This window comes from Euprymna scolopes, chromosome 33 (genome assembly GCF_053919585.1).
Source record: "Euprymna scolopes isolate OS-2025 chromosome 33, ASM5391958v1, whole genome shotgun sequence".
In the NCBI taxonomy this organism is placed as follows: domain Eukaryota; kingdom Metazoa; phylum Mollusca; class Cephalopoda; order Sepiida; family Sepiolidae; genus Euprymna; species Euprymna scolopes.
The window spans coordinates 73380139-73407152 of NC_136514.1; the positions used below are offsets into that span (position 1 = coordinate 73380139).

A 27014-nucleotide genomic window follows, 5' to 3' on the forward strand; every position below is an offset into this window, starting at 1 on the left:
ATTACAGGGGACATTCTCAAATGTAACGCTTTCCTATTGTTATTCCTCCTGAATGAACTAGAGAGAATTGCAAATTACATTGTTATGATGATTGGACTTATGCATTCGTGACTTGAAGGCTTTATCTCTCAGTTGAGATATTGACTGTGTGAGACTCTAAGAAAGCAACTCTTATTATGGACATGTGTCAGAAATAGAGATGTGTCATTGAACTTTTAAAAAGCGTAAACACAGAAAAAAATGAATCAATCAACATTCACTGGCGCCTGTTGAACATTTACGAATCTGATGCAGTTGATGTCGAGGCAGTTAGGAGATGGGTTCGTCGAGTTCAGGGTGGCAACAAAGATGTGAGTCACAAAACATCAAAAGAGACTGGCAAAAGTGCATTAAGAATGGTGGTGACTATGTAGAAAATAAATTCTAGAGCATAAAAGGTCGCTCGTTTTAATGGTATAATCTCATCTTTGTGAACGTTTTAATGGTATAATCTCATCTTTGTGAACGTTTTAATGGTATAATCTCATCTTTGTGAACGTTTTAATGGTATAATCTCATCTTTGTGAACGTTTTAATGGTATAATCTCATCTTTGTGTTTAATTTTTTAGTTTAAAATAAAAATACGTTTACCCCTTCAGTATAAACTCAGGGATTGTCGTATACTGATTTGTGTCTGTCTTCTTGTGTTGATATGGTGTTCTCGCTGTTCAGGCTTTAACCGTAATGGCGACAACAGTCAACGACTTCCGGCGTCTTTGTCAATAGTTTTGAGTGCTAGATGTAAATATTTAATTAGCCTCATTCGTGAAATTTCCATTCGGCAGCGAAGTTCATCGACCTGAACATGCGATTAAAACATGCAAAGATATGGAAGACGTGTCTTAGCAGTTTAGCTGATTCAAACATTATAAAACTGTTAAAATCCATGAAAAACTCACTGTAAACTCCAAAATTCTGTCTGTGCATTTGCTTTAATAAACCAGCAGGTGTACCTGGCTACACTCGGGATTAATCCTAGCGTTATAAAAACTTTGCCTATTTGTGAACAAAACTTGAGAGAACTTGAAGTCCTACTAGATATTATTCTCACGTGTTTCTCTGTTCAGGCTCTTACATAAGGATACTTATCATCGGAAGTAAACCTTGGCCAAATATTTAAAAACATGGTGTACTGTCTCCTCAAGCCATCCATCACGTTCCTCGGGTTGCGAACAGGAAGATTCCCCTCAACTTATAGAAAGCATCTTCTAATACCAAATAAGAAGCCGCGGACAATGAGGACAATAACTAGTGAGTAAAAATAAATCTACATAGTGGCAGGCCGGCACTTCGGATTAGAAAGCCCCTCAACCCGTTTATACACCAGGCGGGAAGAAATAACTACTGGTATAAACCCTCTCTCCACTGAAAAAGGCTAACAAGGGTCAGCCATCAGGCCTAGAAAAAAAAGGGCCTGGCCCCATATCACCATTCATTCTACCAACTAAAACACACATGAGAGGTTTGAAAGCCCAACTATATTCAGTTGTAGAACAGCAGGTCCTATTGTTTTGCAATCTTTACCGAGAAGATAAACAAACTAACCTCCCAGATAACAAAACAATTATATTTCCTTGAAAATCTTTCAGATTTCGTGTGAATTATGAATTCATAGTTTTTGTATCTATTTTAATTGCTCATAATATACTCTAGTATATTTTATAGGGCCTCTAAATATGCTGTCATATCTGGGTGCGCCTGTGTGTGTAAGGTTTCAAAGCATGAAGCACTAGTGTCTAAAGAATGGTTACTGTTGAATAATAAATATGTATATGTAATACATGTGTGTATAAGGTTTTATTCTATCACCTGTTTTAGCAATAGCGTTTTTAACGCGAAATGTGAATTGTATTTTCTTATTTGTATCAGGTCCAGTAATAAAATCCATATAGACCTCACGTGTTATCAATTTCGTCCGTTCATTTGATTTCAAGACAATATTGCAATTATTATACATGAAAAAGTTCAAACCATCTGGGTTAAACAACATTTCCAGTACTTTAACAATATCACTTTTCAGAATATCAATAAAAACCGGTTGTCTTCCCCGGCAACAATGCTCATAATATAATGTTATACAAGCCAAGACTTCCACTATGCCTGACACAGTGACCTGCAAGCTCGATTCTGTGCTGTTGGATTGGATTCCTGGTGCACATTATTTGGTTTTGGCTTTTATTTCACATCCAGTGCCATTCTTTATGCATGCGCATGCGCAAACAAAGAAAAACATCTCGCGGCTTCACGGATAATTTATATTTATTGCCCATGTCGGTAAATCATAAAGCAGAATTGCTTCCGCATTAAGTTTGAATAATATCATGTCCATTCTGATTCTCGTGTCCAATTCCAAGAATACACAATCACTGCTTGCATTACAATACCATTGTTTATAAAACCAAAATGTGGTATATATATATATATATATATATATATATATATATATATATATATATATATATATATATATATATATTTTGTTTGTTTATAAATAAGCGGTTTGAGCACTATAAAAGTGATAGACGAATGTTTGTTAAATATTTGCGAGCACCGCTCCCGTGGGTCGATCGATGGAACTACTGACTATCAACGCGATGGTTCTAGGTTCAATCCTCGGCTTGGGAGAGGTGCTCGTCTAGCGGCACTGATGAGTTGTGATACAACAAAACAGGACTGTATGTCGATGACTACAAATATATATATATATATATATATACTAGCAAGGGCATCCGGCGTTACCCAGTCGTAAAATACGCTTAAGTATGATATTTTACTTTATGCAGATTTGGTATTTATTTATATAGAGTCAATTATTTCATACTATATCGTACCCGATGTCTAGTCATGACTTCAAAAGTAAAAGCTAAAATATCTGAGTACCATCATATAGAATCGAAACCGAACCCAAAACATAGTTTCATAGTTGAATCTATGTCTGCAAGTTATGCTTTATTTGTGCGCGTCTGTATGCGTGTGTGTATGTGTGTTTCCGTGTGTGTATGTGTGCGTGTGTGTGTACATATAACGAGAATAATTTTAAATAAATATTCACAGATATTTTATAGTTAGAGACACTAGTGTTTCGTGTAATAATCAGTAAATCACAATCACTGCCAATCGAGAGATTCGAATCGTGTCACACTTTTGACTCCGTGGACCTTGTGTCTCCAGATTACAAGAAATTTGCACATGAATTGAAGTAATTTAAGTACCTATAAATGCCAAGTCGTTGGGAGTGAACAGTAAACAGTGTAAGAGTATTGTTTGTTTTTTAACTTATTTCAGATGAATCAACAAGTTTATTTTCTTAAAGGGGTTTTATAGCAGTAATATTTTTAATAAATATTAACAATTATTTAATATCAATAGTAAACATATATGTATAAATATATATGTGTGTGTATATATATATATATATATATATATATATATATAAGTGTGTGTGTGGTGTTTACGTATATATGTGTGTGTATATATGCGTGTGTATATATATATATGTGTGTGTGTGTGTGTATATATATATGTGTGTGTGTATGTGTATATATATGTGTGTGTGTGTGTGTGTGTGTGTGTGTGTGTGTGTGTGTGTGTGTGTGTGTGTGTGTGTGTGTGTGTGTGTGTGTGTGTGTGTGTGTGTGTGTGTGTGTGTGTGTGTGTAATAAAATAGAAAATATTATTTCTGTCCGGAACAAACGTTATCATTTGCAAACACAGATTTCACATATCAATTCAACATAACTAGCCACCATTATCTCATGTAGGTTTTATGCATATTATCATTCGCTGTCAAATGTTATTATAAAATGTTATATTAATTCCTAGGAGATTCACATTCTAAAATAATTCATATTTACCGGTGGTACAACGATTTTCACTCACTAATTATTTTCTCCTCTCACTCTCCCAAACGTAACCAGTGACTTTTCTGCATTCATAGACATTTTTAACCACAACTCCGTCAGTATTTAGTTTCTAGTCAGGTACATTTACCATTAATCCTTTCGTCCACAATGCTTGAAACCTGATCCTTCCCTGGCCAAGTTACCGGCGCTTCTCATTGGCTATCCTACATACGTTCAACTGATTTCGCGATTAGCAGAAGAAGCGAATTCTGAACGTTTTACAAATAATTTCATGAATTATACCAAGTGCCGTCGCATACTTGCAATTACTCGGTTTCCAATTAAAGTCATTTACTACCTACCAAATTTAAACACACGACATATACGATAGCTGCAGCCAATCTCCAGTTCAAGTTAAAACGTCAAATTAGAACCAGTCGCTGTCCCGACTAAGAGTTCGTAATTTAAAACACAAAATCCCCTTTCCGTAGTGGATCGTTCATAGCTACGAGGTTCTGCATTTTTTTTCTCATTACTAACATTGCTCATTATATGTCATTGGTACATAAACAACCCCTCATCGGCAACTACTATCGCCAATGACATTTTTATTACTATGGGTTGTAGCAATAGTATTGCTAATACTACTATTACTTTTAGTTAACCTTGTTACTCTTCGACATAATATTCTCTTTTTTCACGTATTAACGGGGTTGGCGATTAGCTGAATTAAGACACTGCTTTGTATTTTCATTTCTAGTTTTTTTTTACCGTAAGGGCAGAAACTAATTTTTCGTCTCTTTATACTCACACTGAATGCTAAACAACGATTATGTATCAGTTCGCGTCATTCATGCGTAACCAACCACACCATATCCGGCTACTGATACCGCCAGTGATAGTATTAATACTATTTGTAGTTTTTGTATTGTTGCTAAAAAATACTTTTATCTACCGTTGTTCTTCAGAATATAAGGTACAAAAAATTACCTCTCCCTAACGGAGTATGAAAATAACTGAATTTCTTACAAAGTCAGGAACTAACTGGTTTGCTTGTAATTTCATTTATTACATTTTTACGGAAGCCCTTAAGGACAGAAAACTTACATTTTTCTCTTTACATTTCAGTAATAACATTGAACGTAACACAGATTATTCGCGTCATTCGTACATAATCAAACACACCATCATTTTCAATGATAACATTAGTACTTTTGCTCCTATTAATATATTTATTTACCGTTGTTTTCTTTAAATATTGTTCAAATACTTGATTTCTTAATATATTAAAGGACTATGACGAAAACACAATTTTGATCGTATATTTTCATTTAATATTTTTTGTTACTATTATGATTGGAAAATATTATGATTGAAAAATATTATGATTGAAAAATATTATGATTGGAAAATATTATGATTGAAAATATTATGATTGAAAAATATTATGATTGGAAAATATTATGATTGGAAAATATTATGATTGAAAATATTATGATTGAAAAATATTATGATTGAAAAATATTATGATTGAAAAATATTATGATTGAAAAATATTATGATTGGAAAATATTATGATTAAAAATATTATGATTGAAAAATATTATGATTGAAAATATTATGATTGAAAAATATTATGATTGGAAAATATTATGATTGAAAAATATTATGATTGAAAAATATTATGATTGGAAAATATTATGATTGAAAAATATTATGATTGAAAAATATTATGATTGAAAAATATTATGATTGAAAAATATTATAATTGAAAAATATTATGATTGAAAATATTATGATTGAAAAATATTATGATTGAAAATATTATGATTGAAAATATTATGATTGGAAAATATTATGATTGGAAAATATTATGATTGAAAATATTATGATTGAAAAATATTATGATTGGAAAATATTATGATTGAAAAATGTTATGATTGAAAATATTATGATTGAAAAATGTTATGATTGAAAATATTATGATTGGAAAATATTATGATTGGAAAATATTATGATTGAAAAATATTATGATTGAAAATATTATGATTGAAAAATATTATGATTGGAAAATATTATGATTGAAAAATATTATGATTGAAAAATATTATGATTGGAAAATATTTTGATTGAAAAATATTATGATTGAAAAATATTATGATTGAAAAATATTATGATTGGAAAATATTATGATTGAAAATATTATGATTGAAAAATATTATGATTGGAAAATATTATGATTGAAAAATATTATGATTGAAAAATATTATGATTGAAAATATTATGATTGAAAAATATTATGATTGGAAAATATTATGATTGGAAAATATTATGATTGAAAAATATTATGATTGAAAAATATTATGATTAAAAATATTATGATTGGAAAATATTATGATTGAAAAATATTATGATTGGAAAATATTATGATTGAAAATATTATGATTGAAAAATATTATGATTGGAAAATATTATGATTGGAAAATATTATGATTGAAAAATATTATGATTGGAAAATATTATGATTGGGAAATATTATGATTGAAAAATATTATGATTGAAAAATATTATGATTGAAAAATATTATGATTGAAAAATATTATGAATGAAAAATATTATGATTGAAAAATATTATGATTGGAAAATATTATGATTGAAATATATTATGATTGAAAAATATTATGATTGAAAAATATTATGATTGAAAAATATTATGATTGGAAAATATTATGATTGAAAAATATTATGATTGAAAAATATTATGATTGAAAAATATTATGATTGAAAAATATGATGATTGGAAAATATTATGATTGGAAAATATTATGATTGAAAAATATTATGATTGAAAAATATTATGATTGAAAAATATTATGATTGAAAAATATTATGATTGGAAAATATTACGATTGAAAAATATTATGATTGAAAAATATTATGATTGAAAAATATTATGATTGAAAAATATTATGATTGGAAAATATTATGATTGAAAAATATTATGATTGAAAAATATTATGATTGGAAAATATTATGATTGAAAAATATTATGATTGAAAAATATTATGATTGAAAAATATTATGATTGAAAAATATTATGATTGAAAAATATTATTATTGAAAAATATTATGATTGAAAAATATTATGATGGAAAAATATTATGATTGGAAAATATTATGATTGAAAAATATTATGATTGAAAAATATTATGATTGGAAAATTTTATGATTGAAAAATATTATGATTGGAAAATATTATGATTGGAAAAGACACGTTTTTTGAACAAATGGAAAAAGCTTTTACTTCAGAACTACATGACACATTCTTATGGGAGACGAGGGAAAAATTTAGTAGATATTAACCTTAAATCTACACCTGCTACTCATGCGTATCTTCATCCGTGTTCCCACTCAAAACGTGTGAGTGTAACTTCAAAGTAGATACTAGTTATATTTGATACTAACTCGATTGATCCTAACTACCCATGTGGGGGGCGTAGAAATACCTGGCTTTGAAACCAGACGCGGGGCTTACCCTTTCTGTGCTGATGGACTTGTAGATCTCGTCCGGTCATCCATCGAGGAGAAAGAACACTTAAATGTTAAACCTGTGCCACTGACCTCATACGTCTTGACATCAAACGGAGAAGGAAGGCCTCCTCAGCCCTAGTTGACAACCTTCCTAGAGTTGATGACTCGATCAATCACTGATTTGCAAACCTAAACTGTTTAAGGAGTAGATAGGCTCTGTCTATCGCCCGGCTTCTTTGCCTATTAGCCAAGAGCAGAGGTGCGATCACAGGGACTCTTGGGAGACGCCCAGTTCTTAGCCTTGTTTCCTGACTATGACAATGAATGTTGTCCCCCACATCCGCCTCATTCCCTTTCCCATAACCCTGGGAATTTTGGGGGTGCTTGTTTACCAAGTGTGCTGACATGATTGGACTGGGCCACTCTTGTCCGACAAGTTTGAGGGTACCTGTTTGACAGTTTGTCTGGCTGTTGTATTCCGACTGACAGTACAGGAGCCCAAACTCTCTGGTAGCGCTTTGAGCAACTGCTCTATCATCAATTGTATAATCTCGGGATGTTTGTAATGCCATGTCGCACATGGAAAGGGACCCTGAACTCAATTTTACAACATAGCGTTAGCTACTTATATTTTCTTTATCGCTCTCCCTTGACCCAGGACTGTACTCTAATCAATCATGTTTCTGACAGCATAGATGTAGCAATCTGCTTGACACCAGAGCTCAAATACATATATTTGGTGATTTTAATGCCAAAGACAGTAATTGGCTTGGCTTCTCTAACTACACAGACACAGTTGGTAGCATCATTCAGAACTTTACTACATCCAATTCCGTGACACAGGCAGTAACGTTCCCGGCCCGTTTCTCAATTCATCAGGAGCAGCAAGCCTCATTTCTGGACCTATTTCTGACAACAGTTCCTGAGGATAGTGTAACAAATGCCCATTGCCCACTCGGGAATGCTAATCATGCTGTGATAATGCTAGACATTAGTGTAAACTACTGATCACAAGTTGAAGAGATATTGCTCAAAACGACAAGATACTACAATAAGGCTGCCTGGGATGTCATTAGATATATCTAAGGCTTTTGAAAGGGTATGGCAAGATAAAAATCAGACTCTATGATATTACTTAACGAATACTTATAACTAAATCTTTCTTAAATAAGAGAAGAATCCAGGTCATCCTCGATTGCCGTACGTTAAAACAATATGATATTAATGCGGGTGTACCTCAATAGCCATCCTTAGACCTTCATTATTCCTGATATTCATAAATGACCTCCCTGATAAAATTGTCTTTGAGATGGGTATATTTACTGACGAAACCACACTCTATAACAGGCACGAGAGGAAAACGAATAAACACATATCCAAGGCAATGGCGGAAACCCTACACGAAGACCTTCAGTCTGTGGAGAACGGGAGCGAAAATAGATGGTAACGTTCAATACCGCCAAGGCTAAGCTCGTTTCATTTAATAATTACAATAAACGTTCTCAACCACCAATAGGTATAGCTAATGAAACATTACCTGAAAGTACTTCGTTCAAAATTCTCGGCTTAACGTTCACAGGGAACATAACTTGGAACAGATACGTTGAGGACATTTCCATAGCTGCTGCGAAGAAGGTGTGCTCTCTCTCCACTGCGCTAGAAAGTTACTTACACCTGAAAGTATCCTGTACCTTTACATGACCACCATTCGCCCATGTATGGAGTATCGCTGTCGCATTTGAGCTGGTGAATCTACTACTAGTTTCTCAATCCTGGACTGGGTTCAAAAGAGAATCGCTAACCTAATAGGTCCCGAACTGTCAGCTAAGTTTCAAACTCTGTCTCATCGACGAATGTTGCATTTTTCATCTTGTTTTACAAGTATTGTAATCGTAGCTATTGTACCTCCTCGACGTAAATACCATCGACAAACCCGACAAGCAGAAAAATCACACCCTTTATACAATATAGATCTCTAGAGCTGCTAGATTTTGGAATTCCTTTCCGGGTTCCTGCTTTCCCAACTGTACCGACATAAGTTCAACAGAAAAGGCATTAATCAATAGAAATTCTTCTCCATTCCCGGTCATTTCCAACCACTTCATACAAACAAAAAATTAACTCAGTCTATATTTTCCTCTTTCCTTGCAAAACCACCAGAACCAATGATTTCAGGATTGGTTAAAATGCGTCTTCGTAAACATTCTTTATTCATTACTTTCGTTTATTGGGGGGGAGATCATGCACGTATACAAACCTTTTTTAAGTTAACTAACGCGTTTTTTAGCATTCCTTATTCTTTACTATCATATTTTTATAAGTTAATTAACGTGATTCTAACATTGCGTTTTGTGGCCCTCTCGCCCAGGTCAGCAGATGACTTTTGACCCCGCTGAACTGGTCTGACCATTGATCGTCTATCTTTCTCCGAGATGACTTCACATAAATTCTCAGCGATCAGGCTTCGTGTCGATTCTGCTGAAAATCAATTAGCTTCGCATTCACGCCAGAAAAGGAAAACTGGCTCATGGAGTTCTAACTACGAAAAGTTAATTTCACAAAAATTACAAATTTTTACATATGTACATCGTTCAGTTTGATTACACCAAAAATATCAATGTTCTCCAAAATCTTATTCTTCGTTCTCCACAATGGCGGTGGTAGCGATGGCCGGGTAGGGGTGATATCTCTTGGTTAGGTTCTCTCTCCCCGGAGGTATGGCTTAATCTGCTTAAATCGGCCTGGGCATTTGCTTATTATTAAATTAATCCGCCCGACCAACCAGAATCCAACACGTCAAACGGAGAATTCCCAACTCTTTTGCGTGTGTGCATCTCAACAGGTCGTCTGTAGTCTGCGAATTTGGGACCAAAACTAAATTTCTCTCACACACCCCAAAATGTCAATCCTGTCACTCAGAAAACCAGGACGTCTGAGCAAAGCAGATGTTCCTCAGGCCAACGAGTACAGGATTTCATCCTATTTTATTCTGACTTGTCCTGTCATTTTTTAATCAATAAAATAGCTGTCTAAATTTACAAAGCACAACAAATTCCTCCCTTTTTATAGGTCACCTGCCGTTGTCCGAGATTCAGAACGTTTAACAGACAATCTCAGCATATTTCCCCGGCCTTACTCAGGGTTTTAGGGGATTTTAATCTCCCCAATGGGGGAGAAATATCGCTCCTCCAGACGGCCACGTCATATTTTATTGGTTAGACCTACAATTATTTTCTTACCGGCCACTTTATAAAACAAAACAGCTCAGTCTACAATAATGCGCTAATAATAATAATTGTTTTGGAATAAGTGTGGTTCTTTCAACGAAATCTGTTTTAGTTTTGTGACATATTTCCACTGGGCAACGCCGGTACAGAGCTTCTACTAGTCATATATATAGTAGACATAATGTATATAATACATATAATATATATGCAATATACGATATATATAATTTCTAGAGTACGTCCGTATTAGTTGAATACATATATTCATGATATATATAATACATATTATATACAGTTTGTGTATGTAGATGAGGTATAATATAGATAACATATATGTGTAAATAATAAATAATATATCTAATGTATAACATATGTATATGCATCTACGTGAGAATAATATTGATGAAATATTTACATAAAATCTTTATTCGGCATCTCGTTTTCCTAACGAATTGGTTATCTTCAAAGCGTAATTGGAGAAGGATAAAGCGAATATCTCCATTTTAACCTGAGTTTGAATCTTAAAGAGATGGATAAAGATCAATTGAAACGTCTGTGGTCGATCGGTAGCTTTTACGATCACATGTTATGCATTGAGACAAAATATACAAGTCTTTTACACATAAATAAAAGCACACAGACACACACACATACATATATATGTCGACATGTATACATATATATATATATAGAGAGAGAGAGAGAGAGAGAGAGAGTAATTAACATACAATACTTTTGCTGTATCACAGCTCATCAGTGAGTCTAGACCAGAAATTACCTCAAACCAGGATTGAAACACGACCGTCTATCTATTTGACTGCTTATATATATATATATATACATATACATATATATATATATATATATATATACGGTTTCTACTACACATTTGACATAAAGTTGAACAACATACGTTATTTCCCGAAATATTATGTTATACGGACTCTCAATCGTACTGCTCCAACTAAGATTCTAATATAAATACAATATTAATAGAAGATATAAACTGCAAAATTCATTTATCTGTATGTCTTAATTTGCTTCAGTTCGTGTTTATCCGTTAACCCTCTCCACTAAAAAATACATCACGCCAACTACATTAACCTAATTTACATATATATATATATATATATATATATATATAATATATATAAATCTCACCTGCTTGTTTAAATGTACGTATGTTTGTATGTCTGCCTAACTTTTGACAGAAGCGACGGATTTTCATGAGATTGGTATCGATTTGAAGCTAGACCCTTCGGACGACACATATCAAAAAATTAACTAAAAACATTAATTCCTTCACCTCATTCCTGCTCAACTGAGCACTTTTCTACAAGGAGTGATCGACTTTTTCGCCAATATTTTCGAAAGTTATCCCCTCTTTCCGATTGACTAGATTAATTTAAACATTCGCCACTTCCGGTTTGGAGATGTACGCAACGGCAAAGAGGTCACATTTGGTGGGGTCACGTTCTTTTCCTTCTTCGCGATACGGGTTCGAGCCTGCCTGCTTACTACCACACTATTTTTTATTTATTTATTTTGCTCAACACACACCTACAATCACCCGGGCAAAGCCGGCCACCCAGGCTAGTTTCTTTATAAATATTGAAATTAAAAGACTTTTTATAGAAATTTAAAAACTACACCAATGTAATGTTTTAATGAATCAATTCTTTTATCGGGATAAAACTTTCGATATACGAGGGGCGTGCAGCAAGTAATGCCCTTGACCCACTTCCAGTTGTCTGATTTAGCTGATATTTTGCATGTGCAATGATTTATATCTCTACGGGTTATGTTGCAAATTACAGCTTTGAACTAATTGTGCTTTCTGTTTTACAGGTGTTTGAACTGAGTCAGGTGTGAAATGGAGCCTGTTGAATGTCGAGCAGTGACCCGGTTTTTGTATTTGAAAGGTCGCACATTACAGGAGACGTTTGATGAAATGAAAGAAACTTATGGTGATAATGCCCCATCATATGACCTTGTAAAACGTTGGCATCGTGAATTCAAACATGGCCGGAAGTCTGTGGAAACAGCTCCCAGACCTGGTCGCCCACCCCCTTCTGCCATTGATGAGGCATCTGTCCGTAAAGTTGAGGCTGCCATTTTGGAAGATCGGGGCATTACTATTCGCCAAATAGTCCAAGATGTCAAAATTAATACAGGGTCTGTGGAAACTATCATTCATGACCATTTGCATACGCATAAGATGTCTTCCAGATGGATTCCCAGGTTGCTCACACCATTCCAGAAGCGAGAACGCGTCGAGTGCTCGAGGATGAATTTGATGTACCAAGAATATGAGTCAAAGTTTTTCAAAAGACTGATTATGAAGGATGAAACCTTGGTCCATCACTATGATCCAGAGACTAAAGCCCAGTCAATGCAGTTGAAGCACTTGGACTCACCATCTCCAAACAAGACAAGGGTGCAGCCCTCCGTTGGTACCACAGTCTTCTGGGACCAGGACGGAGTAGTGATGACAGATTTCCTGGCAAAGGGTACCACAAGTACAGGAGCCAATTATGCTTCACTTTTGAGGAAATTAAGAGAAGCTATCAAAATCAAGAGGCGGGGCAACATCAGCAAAGGTACCCTCCTCCTGCAGGACAATGCTCCAGTCCACAACTCGCATGTCGCCCGATGAGAAGCACGGGCGTGTGGTTATGAAAATCTCTCTAACTCCCTACTCTCTTGACCTTGCACCCTCTGACTTTCAACTCTTCCCACCCATTAAGTTGTTTTTGAAAGGAAAACGTTTCCCGGATGATGCAGCCTTGATTTCTGAAGTCACATCGTGGTTGGGGGACCAACCTGGGGTGTTCTACAAAAACGGTCTCCAGAGCTCCATCAAACGATGGGAGAAATGCATAACTCTGGGTGGTTCCTATGTAGAGAAAGACTAATAAATGTGTCAAGTTTTGTTGCTCTACTATTACGGGAAGTTGGTCAGGGGCATTACTTATTGCACGCCCCTCGTAAATGCACTTTTACAGGCAAAACTTTTTTTTAAACCTTTTCATAAATTTTACTGATTTTTTTTCCATTTCTATGGGAAGGTCACGCCTCCTAAGGGAAATTCTAAAGCAGTGAATAAAGGAAACGAAAAATGTCTTGCTTTAGAAAAGGGGCATCTATGCCGAGAGTTTTAGCCCTAGAAAAAAACCTTTAAAGTAAATTAACTAAATCATTTTAAAAATTACATCGATGTTTTTCTAATATACTAGCATAGGTGCCCGGCGTTGCCCGGGTGTTTTGAGGTGTATGCTGAGCAACAAAAAAAATTTAAAAAACGGTCAATTTTGTTTAACTTTGACCCCTATTATGACCCCTTAAAATTTATTGTTTGGGGCTCAAATCAAGTTATTAAGTTAGATCCATGTCCAAGGAGCCTGTATCTAAAATTTCAAGTGTTTAGACAAAATTTCGAATCTGTAGACTAAAAATTGACAGAGTTATCGCATAGAGAAATGTGCACACACATACACAGACACGTTCACTTTTATAGATAGATAGATAGATAGATAGATAGATAGATAGATAGATAGATAGATAGATTAAACAAAAATATATACGCATACATAAACATATATGGAAACAATTTTGTGTTTACTGTAAACTTTTTACGCAAATATTATGCAAGTATAAATCATGTAGAATATCTGCATGAATATAATTACACGTAATAGTTAACTAAAGATGATCATCCTATAAGAAAAATGAAAAACTAATAGGGTATTTAATTAAAATGAATGTTTAAAAGAATATGCAAATTAGCTAGATATTTTGCTAGTGAATGCAATTCCCAATTCCAGAACTCATATATGAGAAAATTGTATTTTCTTTTTAAATAAATAGAAAAGAGGGTTTTAATATGAATATCAATACACACAAAAGAAAAACGAATTTATAGGAGTGTATATATGTATATATATATATATATATATATATATATAACTACTTGATTTTCTCACATAAAATTAATATACGAAAGTATAGATTTGTGCGTAAACTTTAAGTATTTACTTCAAAAGTGATCAATACGTAGGAAGAGCTAGTTAGTAAGTTATAAAATGTATATGGCGATAAAGCTACACTGAATATTTCGCGTTTCATCCACTCTAGGATTCTTCAGGCTTATGCGCGAATATATATATATATATATATATATATATATATATATATATATATATATATATATATATATATATATATATATATATATATATACTAAACTGTTTCACTAAAGCATTTTAACTAAACAAAGTAGAGGCTGAAATATTCCTCAGTTTACACAACAAGAACGACCTGTTTCTCGACCGGGTTGTGACTTGCGATGAAAAGTGTGTTCTTTACGACAACCAGCAATGCTCAGCTCAGTGATTTGACGCCAACGTAGCTCCACAACACTTCCCGAAGCCAGAGTTGCACCAAAAGAAGGTCACGCTGACTGTTTTGTTGTCTACAACCGGTTTTATCCATTACTGTTCTTTGAATGTAGGCGAAATTATTACAACGGCGAAATACTCTCAATAAATGAATTAAATACATTATAAACTTCGATAACAACACCCAGCAGAAAAGGCTCAGTTCTTCTCCACGACACTGCCCGACCGCATGTTGCTTAACAGACACTGCAGAAGTTAAATGAATTGGGCTACGAAACTCTGTTCCCTCCGCCATACTCTCCAGACATTTCACTTACTAACACTTTTTCAAGCATCTCGACAGCTTTCTGCATAAAAACATGCTTTAAAAAACCTAAGCAATATCGAAAACGCCTTCAACGACTTCATCACCACCAGAACGCAAGATTTTTTATGTTATTGGCATAAATACACTTGTTTTGCGTTGGCAAAAGTGTGTTGATTTGGATGGTTTAGATCAATAAATTTTTGTTTGAGCCGAGATATGTCCATCTGAGTTTAAGAGTTCAACACCGCAAGAACTTTCTTGTCAACCTGATAGCAAGCTGCGCTTTCTCAAGTCTTTCGTAATGATAATAATCTATGGAAATTGAATTACTGACCTAATTCTAATTTTATGTGAGTATACACTAGATAAATCAAACATCGTTTTTAACAGAGGGTTTACAGTCATTTCAGAAATAATCACTTATTCAATTATCGGGAGAATGATACCAAATCATTTATTATAAAGTGAAACAGGCTGCTTCGTGCAGAGCTCTATAAGAACTATGCTATCGATGATGCAGCAGGAAATTAGATATAATAAGATTTCCTGATAGAACCAATCTACTGAATAATAGGAATGACGTGGCTATAAATTGCAAGCACATATAGTTTTTTTCTTGTGATTAAGTTCTTTTATTGCAATACAGCTATAGACAGGTGTGTGTATCTTCAGTATTTATATCGAATGTCTTTTTATACTTATTTAATCTGCATGCACTTGGACAGATATGTTGATGTGGATACATATATGTGTGTGTGCGTGTGTGTATTTGTGCGTGATGCAAACTAAGCGTATATATGTATATACAAGTGTGTTTATACGTAATTGTATATGTGTGTATATATATAAGTTCGTCTGTATATATGTACAGATATATATGTATATTTGCATATATATATATATATATATATATATATATATATATATATATATATATGCCTGTGCATATGTATGCATTAACTTTATTCATCTAGGTCTTTTACATGATTTTATATGTTTTTATATGTTTCAAATGTATGTTTGACTAACAAACCGACTAGACCAAACAAACAGAGCTTCTGGTAAAATTTTGAGGACGCATTGTTTTCCCCCTCGTGGGTAACTGTCAGTAAAATAGAGTTTTGTCGTTTATCTTTCACATAAATGACTTTCGGAATCTTAGACGAGTCATAGTTTTTCAGTCACTGCTTCCATTTTACTTGTTATATATATCTGTGTGTGTATGTGTGTGTGTGCGTGTATACGTATATATATATGTGTATACACATATATATATGTATGTGTGTGTTCCATTTTACTTGTTATATATATATGTGTGTGTGTGTGTGCGTGTATACGTATATATATATGTGTATACATATATATATGTATGTGTGTGTTCCAGTTTACTTGTTATATATGTGTGTGTGTGTGTGTGCGTGTATACGTATATATATGTGTATACATATATATATGTATGTGTGTGTTCCATTTTACTTGTTATATATGTGTGTGTGTGTGTGTGCGTGTATACGTATATATATGTGTGTGTATACATATATATATATATATATATATATATGTATGTGTGTGTTCCATTTTACTTGTTATATATATATATATTATATATTTATATATTTGCTTTTCTCACTGATTACATAATGAAAGTTTCTTTTTATTTTATAACCGACTGATTTTATAGATATTTTGGGAACAATACTTTTTTCTGGATATTACGGGAGCAAAATAATAAAAACAATAATTTCTGCTCAAAATAATGGTTGGAGACCAAAAACAAACCAAAGGAAAAATCAAAAGATTATTTGTCGGAAATGAAAAAAAGAAGGAAAGTTAGGTGGAGAATATTTAGCGTTGGAAATAGAAAAGGAAAAAAAAAGAAAGAAATAGAATGCAAATAATGAAATAGTAAGCAGAAAAGAAGAAAATTAGAATGAAAGAAGAAATGTATTATCGTTGGTCATTAAGACAAATGAAGACACGGAAAACACAAAAAGAATTTCTATCGTTATATTCATGTTACAATGTCGACGTCATTCTGTTACCATAATTGTTTATTTTTCACTAGCAGGCTTACCTGGCATTTCCCAGAGGAAAAAAGGTAACCTATTTCTATTAAATATCCTCTTTTGTAACCCCTTTCTATCTGTTTCTATCTTTCTCTCAGTTTCCTCTCCCATTTTCACCCGCTTTTCACAGGCCCTCTTTTTCTTCCACCCAACACATATACGTACACACTAATCTGAAAAAAATAAATATTATCCCGGTTGTAATTGAAGCAACAGACTATAATAAAAAAAAGAATCTTCAGAAATTCTTAGAAACAATCCCTGGAAGACCAAGCTGTAACGAAATATAGATAGCAGCCATAAAGGGAACCGTGTCTATTCTTAAAAAAAGCCCTCAGATATAAATTTAAATCGTAATCGAATCAAGTGTTAGCCCCAGGAGGAGTTAGCTCCCTTGAACTAACTGAAGTAAAAAAAAAATTTTTTTAATCTCCGTTATATAGATTTTGTATGAATTTCTTATTTACACTTTCTATGTCTATTTTTTATTTAATTCCGTTGCTTAATTTTTATTTCGTTTATTCATTCTTTTAAATTCCATATATTTATTGTCTTATTTCGTTTCTTTGTTTTTCTTTTATTCCCTTATTTTATTTTATCTCATTTTTTTTTTATTTTATTCAATTCTTTATTCCGTTTTTTCATTCTTTTAATTTTGTTACTTAGCGAGACCTGTGGAAATTCCAATGACTGATTCATATGTAATATATTGACGTTGTCATTCTGTAGATGTCCAGTGTAAATGGAGACGCACTAATAGTATTGTAGCTATTTTGTTTAAACTGCAAATATATTCATCCAAACTTGCAGGAACGCCTGGCGTAACCAGGTCGTCAAATACGCTTAAATATGATATTTTAATTCTTGCAGATTTCGTATATATTATTGTAGAGTTAGTATTCTATAGATTTGTATATATTATAAAGTTGCGATTTCAAAAATAAAAAAATGTATCTATACGACTTGAGTTCATCAGCCTGAATCGAAACCGAATGCCAAACTTATATATATATATATATATATATATATATATATATATATATATATATATATATATATATATCAATCGCTATAATCAATCGAAACCGAAACCAAAAATTATGAAGAATGCTTGATAAAATTATTTATAAAAAGAATATATTAGTAAGGTGCGATCAGCTAAAATCGAAACCGAAACCGATACCAAGACTTATGAAGAATTCTTGATGAAATTATTTTTTAAAAATGGATTAATTGAGTGCCAGTAGCTAAATCGCAAACGAAATCACAACTTATGAGGAATTCTTGGTAAAATTATTTATAAAAAAAAAAAGATGACTTAAGTGCCATCAGCTATAACCGAAACCGAAATCACAACTTATGAAGAATTCTTGGTAAAATTATTTATTAAAAGAAATGGAAGTACATAACAATTAAACGACCCGGATGTAAGCGTGACACAGAAAGTAACACAAATACTAGCGTATTAATATATACAGTATTCTCTTATTCCGTTCGTGTATCCTTTATTCCGTTTGTTATTCTTTTTTCTGTTTATTTTTATTATTCCGTTTTTATTCGTTTTTCATTCCTCTTTTTGTTTTATCTAGCTTTTTTTATTTCTTTTTTTTTCTTTTTTACTACTTCTTTTTCATTTTTTTTTTGTTTGTTTTTTCGTTTTTGTATTGTTTTATTCCATATCATTTTCTGCACACTTTGTTCACATTGTCAAAACATTGTCAAAACATTGTCAAAACATTCCGAAATCTATTGATTCAATTTTTGCTTTTGTACATTAATTTATTTTTGTAAAATTATCGGACAATCGTGGAATCACATTCTGTTTTGTTTTGTTTTTTTCCCTTAATTCACATTGTGTGCTGTTCCTTTTTTTCAGACGGTGTCCAGTGGTGGAAATCTGTTACTGAAGCTCATCTCATTCAACAATCCAACGGGGGTGGATGCGAGCGGAACTTGTTGCGATAATTTCTTTAGATCATCAAATTGTTTCGATTCATGCGACCATCAATTCCACTTGTGCTTTAAAAATAATCCAAGGTAAACATTTTTTTCTTTTCTATTTTTCTTATTTTTACCTTAAAATCTGTTTTTTGTTATTTAGTTAGTTTTTATATTGACGTTTTCATGTGCAAAAATTTTTTAAATAACGAGACTAGTGTCAAACATGTTAGAAATCTAAGAATATATATATATATATATATATATATATATATATATATATATATATATATATATATTAGAAATCTAAGAATATATATATATATATATATATATAGTAATTTATAAAATATATATGGCGATTAAGCTACACTGAATATTCTGCGTTTCATCCACTATAGGATTCGTCAGGCTTATGCGCGAATTCTGTGGTTGCTTCTTGTTTTTATATATGTTGAGAATTTCTAGTTAGCCAATCAGCTTTCTAGTATCCACCGCGCCCCTTCCTATCAGCCAATGGGCATGCATTTTATCGAACAAAGGATCTGTTTTAGAACTAGTTTAGTGGTTTAAGGTAGACGTTTTCCTTCCTTTTTATATATATATATATAAATATACCTATGTGTACACACACATGCACATATCTATACATATATATATATATATATACATATATGTGTGATCGTTTATGTATATTCATTTTTATTTAATTCATTTATTTGCTTGTTTTCTATTGTTATTGTTAGTTTTAAAGCTATTTTGTATCGCTATCCTAGAGTAAGTTTTATTTTGTGAACACAGTTGTTAGCTATATATATATATATATATATATATATATATATATATATATATATATATATATATGTATATATGTATATATATGTGCATGTGTGTGTACACATAGGTATATTTATATATATATATATAAAAGGAAGGAAACCGTCTACCTTAAACCACTAAACTAGTTCTAAAACAGATCCTTTGTTCGATAAAATGCATACCCATTGGCTGATAGGAAGAGGCGCGGTGGATACTAGAAAGCTGATTGGCTAACTAGAAATCCTCAACATATATAAAAACAAAAAGCAACCACAGAATTCGCGCATAAGCCTGACGAATCCTATAGTGGATGAAACGCAGAATATTCAGTGTAGCTTAATCGCCATATATATTTTATAAATTACTAACTAGCTCTACTTAAGTATTGAGCACTTTTGAAGTAAATACTTAAAGTTTACGCATAAATCTATACTTTCGTATATTAGGTTTATGTGAGTAAATGACGTAGTTATATATATATATATATATATATATATATATATATATATATATATATATATATATATATATATATATAGCCAGTAGAGTTTAGTTTCCTAGAAGTACATCCAATGAAACAACACGTGTCTACCAAAATAGTGCTCAATGAGTGAACAGAGCAGGTATATTAATTTTATTTATACAAACATTAATGGCTACATATGTGCATACATGTTTCTGTAATCACCCACGTTGGGGGATTACGTCTTCAGGCCAAGAACTACCTTCAAAAGTGACATTTCCACCAAATACATTTTTCTATTTCGTTTATCAAGTTAAAAATACAACCTGGGTGGGAGTCAAAAAAAACCAAAAACGGTAAAAGGATGAGTGAGGTCTATGAAGATGATAAACATCTTTTTTTCTTCTTTTCCCCCTCCCCCATCTAACTTAACTTTTGGCTTTTTATGGCATAGGGTACTTGAGAGTTTCGTTTTCTTGTCTTAGAGTCTGTAAGTTAATAACCTTAGCTATGGTCAACCAAGTACTGACCGGTGCCTTTTTAATCTACCTCCACCCACACATACACGCAACACACACATAACACATCCATACACAGACACTGCCAACACACACATACACACATTAATCCATATATTCAAAAGCGAATCCATGCTGAACACTTTTTGTTTTATTTACTGAAACTAGACAATGATTCTGAAACTACGTAGAAGATAAAGTAAAAGTTACATTAAGGTAAATAAAAAAATATAAATAAATAAAAATAAAAATAAAATACATAAATAAATAAATAAATAAATAAAAATAAATAAAAAATATATAAAAAATATATAAAAATATAATAAAAAATAAAAAATAAATAAATAAGATAAATAAGAATAAAAATAAAATTAAATTAAATTAAAACAAATAAACCAACAAAATGTGAATAAATATAAACCCGAAAGTTATCTAAACCCCACATGTACCTATATGCGTGTATCAATACACTTATAAATGTCTAACATTTATCTACACCCGCGCATATATACACACACACATTTCAGACATACAGAGACAAATAATAGTATTTTTCTTTACTTATGTAGCGTGGTAACATCTTCGTATATGTAATATTATGCTACCCGACTACAGACGGGTGTATATATATATATATATATATATATATATATATATATATATATATATATATACACATACATACACATATATACACAAACACACACATACATACATACATAAATACATACATATACATATATATATATACATATACACATACATACATATAAACACACACACAACAGACATACATATACATATCCACACATACATACATATATAACATATATATAAACAACATTCGGACATCCATACATTTTTGTAATCTATATTGTTACAACAATTCTATACGAGGCAGCCTATTCTAATAGTTCAGAAATATACGTGTGTATACATATATCTACATACAATAGACACAGAGACACATCCACATACAAACATACACACAGATACATAGATACAGATATATATATATATAAACATACAAACATACATGCATACGTAAAATACACTTATATATCCAAAGTCACACAAATATAGACATATATATATATATACATGCATACATGTACCGTGCCACCAAATGATACATCTAAAGTAGAAACAGACATGAATACACCTACTATATAAATTCACTTTTTCTATCAAATTCCACACGTATAGTTATGTTTCATGGCCCCATCCGCTTGTTACACTTTCCTAAGTTGTAGGTTTTTACCGTAAAAATGACACTACGTAAAAATTTATATTGAATTCAGCATGAAGTTCATAGGGTTATTCTCATATTTAACAAAGATTCTTTCGATGGTAAGGCAGATATACATAAGATGTATCACGACACAATAATAATATATAATAACATGACAGAAATCAGAGTATTTAGGTTATACAAACCTAGTATATAAGCTTATATATTGTAGTACTTACCTTCATCTTTGCTTATTCACTCTAATACCCTTATTCCTTTCTCTTCCATTCACCCTTCATTCCTTACTTTCTTTCATCTATTTATTTCTTCTATTTTTTTTTCTTTTTATATTAATAAATTATTTTTCCTACCCGGGTATATAAAGATCATATATCCATACATGTACACACCCAAAAATATCCATATGCATACATTATTACGAGCTTCACTCAAAACGATCTATTACTCATTTAGTTCAAATATACCTTCATACAGGTACTTATTTCGGCTAGTAATACCATAACTGCTCGATGAAGTAGAATATTAAGTGACTTACGTAACCCATATGGGTATGATTATAGTTGCGACCTCACTTATCCTCTTTGTGGGGGGGGGTTATTTGATGGGGGTTAGTTGTACTTATAGCAGTTCCATTATCCTAATTTAGAGTTCCTTAAGTGCATGTATTCTGAAATGTTTGCAGGATATAGCAGTTTCTTGTTTAATATTCAATAATTTTTCTCGGTCTTTAAACCTAGTTATCTCAAGTTTTTCTGATAAGCATAATAGACATGGTGAGTTCAATGAGTGGCAAGTATTGGCCCTTCTAATAATATTCCATTCTATACTAGGTGTTTTATTTTCTCTAACTAATTTCCAGTAATATAACGATAAGGAAGTGTCCTTTTCATATGTTTGATTATTCATCGAGCGTGTATGTCCATAGATCTATTTTTGAAAGTCATTTGGGTACTCCCTATGTAGAATCTTTCGTCCCTTGGGTTCTCCACCGGGAATATCCTTGCTTGGTATACCACCGATGAGGTCAGACATTCATTTTTTATTGGGCATTCCTCAGGTTTTTTACAGTTACATTTATTCACCGCAGTGTTTGCACTAGTATTCTCCCCTTCTCTATTAGTCGTCTTTAAAATTCTTCCATTATGCTTTTTTATAATCCTTTCCAAATTATCACTACAGCTGTAACTTAATTTTAATGTATTTTTATTAAATATTTTATGTAATATATTATTTGGTGGGAAATGCTTATTAATAAGTTGTAAAAATTTTGCACCAAGTTTTGTTTTCAACATAATGTTAAAGGGGGGTGTGAACCAAATAATTTTCCTACCACGATTTCTAGATCCATTTGTGCTAGTGTTATTTACTTTATATTTTATCTCTATGTCCTTATATCCACTATTTTTAAGTGCTGTATTATAAATAGCTTTGCAATTATTGAAAGTTACTTCATTAGATGAATTGTTACTTATTCTACTTTCTATAGATAACGGTATATGTTTAATAATGGATGGTGGATGGTTAGACTGCGGGTGTATATAAATAGGATTAGCGTTATCCTTCATATATGGTTTATAAGCATTTAAATCCAGATCTAAAGTAACGTCAAGGAAATCAACCTGTTTTAAGTTAGCATTAACTTCTACTTTTAGGCCAAAATTTTTCATGTCCCTATGGATTGCTCTCCTAATCTGATCGCATTTAACACTTGTAGTATTCTTCACTATTATCAGCCCATCATCACGATATAGGCCCATGTCCCTTCTATCAATAATATTATCGTTCGTTAAATTATGACACCCCCCTTTAAAATTAATATATATATATATATATATATATATATATATATATATATATATATATATATACACACGTTTTATTTTTTATTACCGTATCTTTCTGTTAAGTTACATTATTGTTTCAGCTACCCGAACGGCCGGGTAGCTGAAACAATAATATAACTTAACAGAAAGATACGGTAATGAAAAATAAAACGCATATTTGCTCTACAAAAGTATTGAGCGCTTTCTTCAGTTTTTATTAATTACCATTTCTACTATATATATATATATATATATATATATATATATATATATATATATATATATATATATATTAGAATGTAATCATACAATTGAATAAAATAGCCTTTCCTATATATCGTATCCGGTTGTTATAATATTTTCGATGCTATTTTCTCCAAAATCTTTTTTGTTTGATTAAGCAGTTTTCTCATATAATTGAAAGACTAAAAAATTTGATTAATTATATCTTTAGTTTTACTAAAAAAAGTCCTCGATTCTCTATTATTTCCATTAACATAAGTTCTCTACTGCTACATATCTTGAAAACGCAGCTGTTAAACCAGATATAGTGATTTGGGACAGAGCAAACAAAAAAGCGACCGTAATAGAGGTCAGTGTACCCAATGATACAGGGCTTAACAGAGTTGAGAGGGAAAAGATAACAAAGTATCAAGGACTTATGTATGATATGAAACGAAATTGGAAATTAAAAGACGTTTCAATTATACCAGTCATCATCGGAGCAACTGGGCTTATGAAAAAGAACTTTAAAAAGTACATAGCAAGCATACCCGGTGAACCAAGTGCAAGTGAAATACAAACGATTGCACTGAAAGGGACGGCTAGAATCCTGAAAAGATCTCTTGGTTGGACTCACTAAAATAGGGGTAAATGTCAGACATCTGGTTGGATGTCCCATCCCCTAGAAGAAAAAGTTTAAGAAAAATGAAAAAAAAAATAGTGAAACAAAGCTGGATATAATCGACCTACATTTTCGGAACCTTGCAGATTATTTTTTTAACTTTAATATTCAAACCATATAAGTAAATTAATCGCATTTTTTTTTTTAATTATTTCATCTTCGTTATCCTGACGCATCTTTGGGATATCGTTATTTACATTTCCTAAACTATTATATCGATTACTTTTGAATTTTTCAATAATTTGTACAGAAAAAGACGACTGACTACAGGTTTCTTTAACATGAAGGCATCCCTTCGTATTAGTTCTATGCAAATTCATACATTTATTTAGAGGCATTGCAGTTTCCTTGCGTATGTAGACTAAATTTTGGGACCTACATGACAAATTTTCTTTAGAATGATTAATAACTGGATAAATTTTTGAGTCATTTATATTCTTTAGATGTTATAAGAATATTACAAGTTTTACATAATGAAGCTCTACAAGGAGCAACATTAAAATTATTTGCGGCCGAACAAGTTTCATTTGCCACTTCGAAAGAAGAAGTTCCTACTTCTATATTACTAATGACAACGGCTTTACCCTGTCGAGATCTATCCGATCTCCTTGGGTGGCAGACCCTAGGGGAACTCACTAGTCCTGAGGACTGCCCAGACCTAGCTTGCAATCTAGTTTAGTAACCATATTTAAAGTTTTTTTATATAATTATTTTTGTGTTTTGTCGATGAGAAAAACTTGAGTGCTTCTGGTACCGAATATATATATATATATCTTTCAGTAGGAAAAGACTTGAAGTATATATATATATATATATATATATATATATATATATATATATATATATATTCAAGCGCGTTTGATTAAACACGACAGAGTTATTCTTTTTTCCGATTTTTCTGGACATCTTTTCCATTCGCCGAGTGGTCGTTTTATTTCAGCTGGTATATTGTATAAAACGGCGCCCAAAAGTTGTTGTTCAGCCATATTCCTCTGAAGCGCTTTTTATCAGTGCATCCGATTATCATCAGGAGCGATTGTTGTTGTTATCTTTTTCTTTTTCTCTTTCTTTTTCTTTGAGGCTTGGTGTATTTATATTTTTTTATTGGTTATAAAGATGTGTGCAAGAAAGTTAGGGGAGAATTATTTTATTTTTAATTTCGATCTTCTTATATATAGTTTATTTATTTAGTTTCTTGTTAGTTATTAAATGCTGTTAATATATTTGTCCCGGTGTTAAATGAGGTCCGGTAAAAACAACAACTTTTGGGCGCCGTTTTATACAATATACCAGCTGAAATAAAAAGACCGCTCGGCAATTTGAAAAGATATCCAGAATAATCGGAAAAAAGAATAACTCTGTTGTGTTTAATCAGACGTGCTTGAGTAATGACTTGCTGCCAAAATATACTAATATATATATATATGTATGTATATATATATGTATATATATATAATATAATATATATACGCAATTATGTTATAAAAGAATACATTTTTAACAAAGCAAAACTTATCAAGATAAAAAAGCTCAACACTATTAAGAGGAGCAAACAATAATATTAATTGAAAGATGAAGAAAATGTTATGCATAACTTTATTATATCCTCAGAACTATAAGGAAAATTAAAGGGCGAAATTAAGAAAAAATAAAATTCTTTAGGCCATGGCATTTCGAAACTAAATGTTTCTCATCAGAAAAGAAGGGACAGAATTATATGAAATGCAAATATAGATAAAAACTGGCTTCATAACATTTAGATACGAAATGTGTATGAAATACTAGAATAATATAGTAAAAGATAATTAACAAATATTAAAAGTAGTCACAAAATCTGAGAGTAAATCGAAAGGTTAGTATATATGTAGGTAAAAGTTTTTAAAAAAT

The 27014-nt window shown here is 31.8% G+C and overlaps 1 protein-coding gene across 2 annotated transcripts in view; it reads left to right on the forward strand.

The window, feature by feature from the left end:
- The window catches only part of LOC145258296 (uncharacterized), a 944200-nt gene that overhangs the window by 595376 nt on the left and 321810 nt on the right, over window positions 1-27014 (forward strand). For both annotated transcript variants that reach the window (XM_080116333.1, XM_080116334.1), the window contains exon 2: window positions 19287-19447. In XM_080116333.1, coding sequence (XP_079972459.1) covers window positions 19287-19447 — 161 coding nt within the window. The remainder of the gene's footprint in view (window positions 1-19286; window positions 19448-27014) is intronic.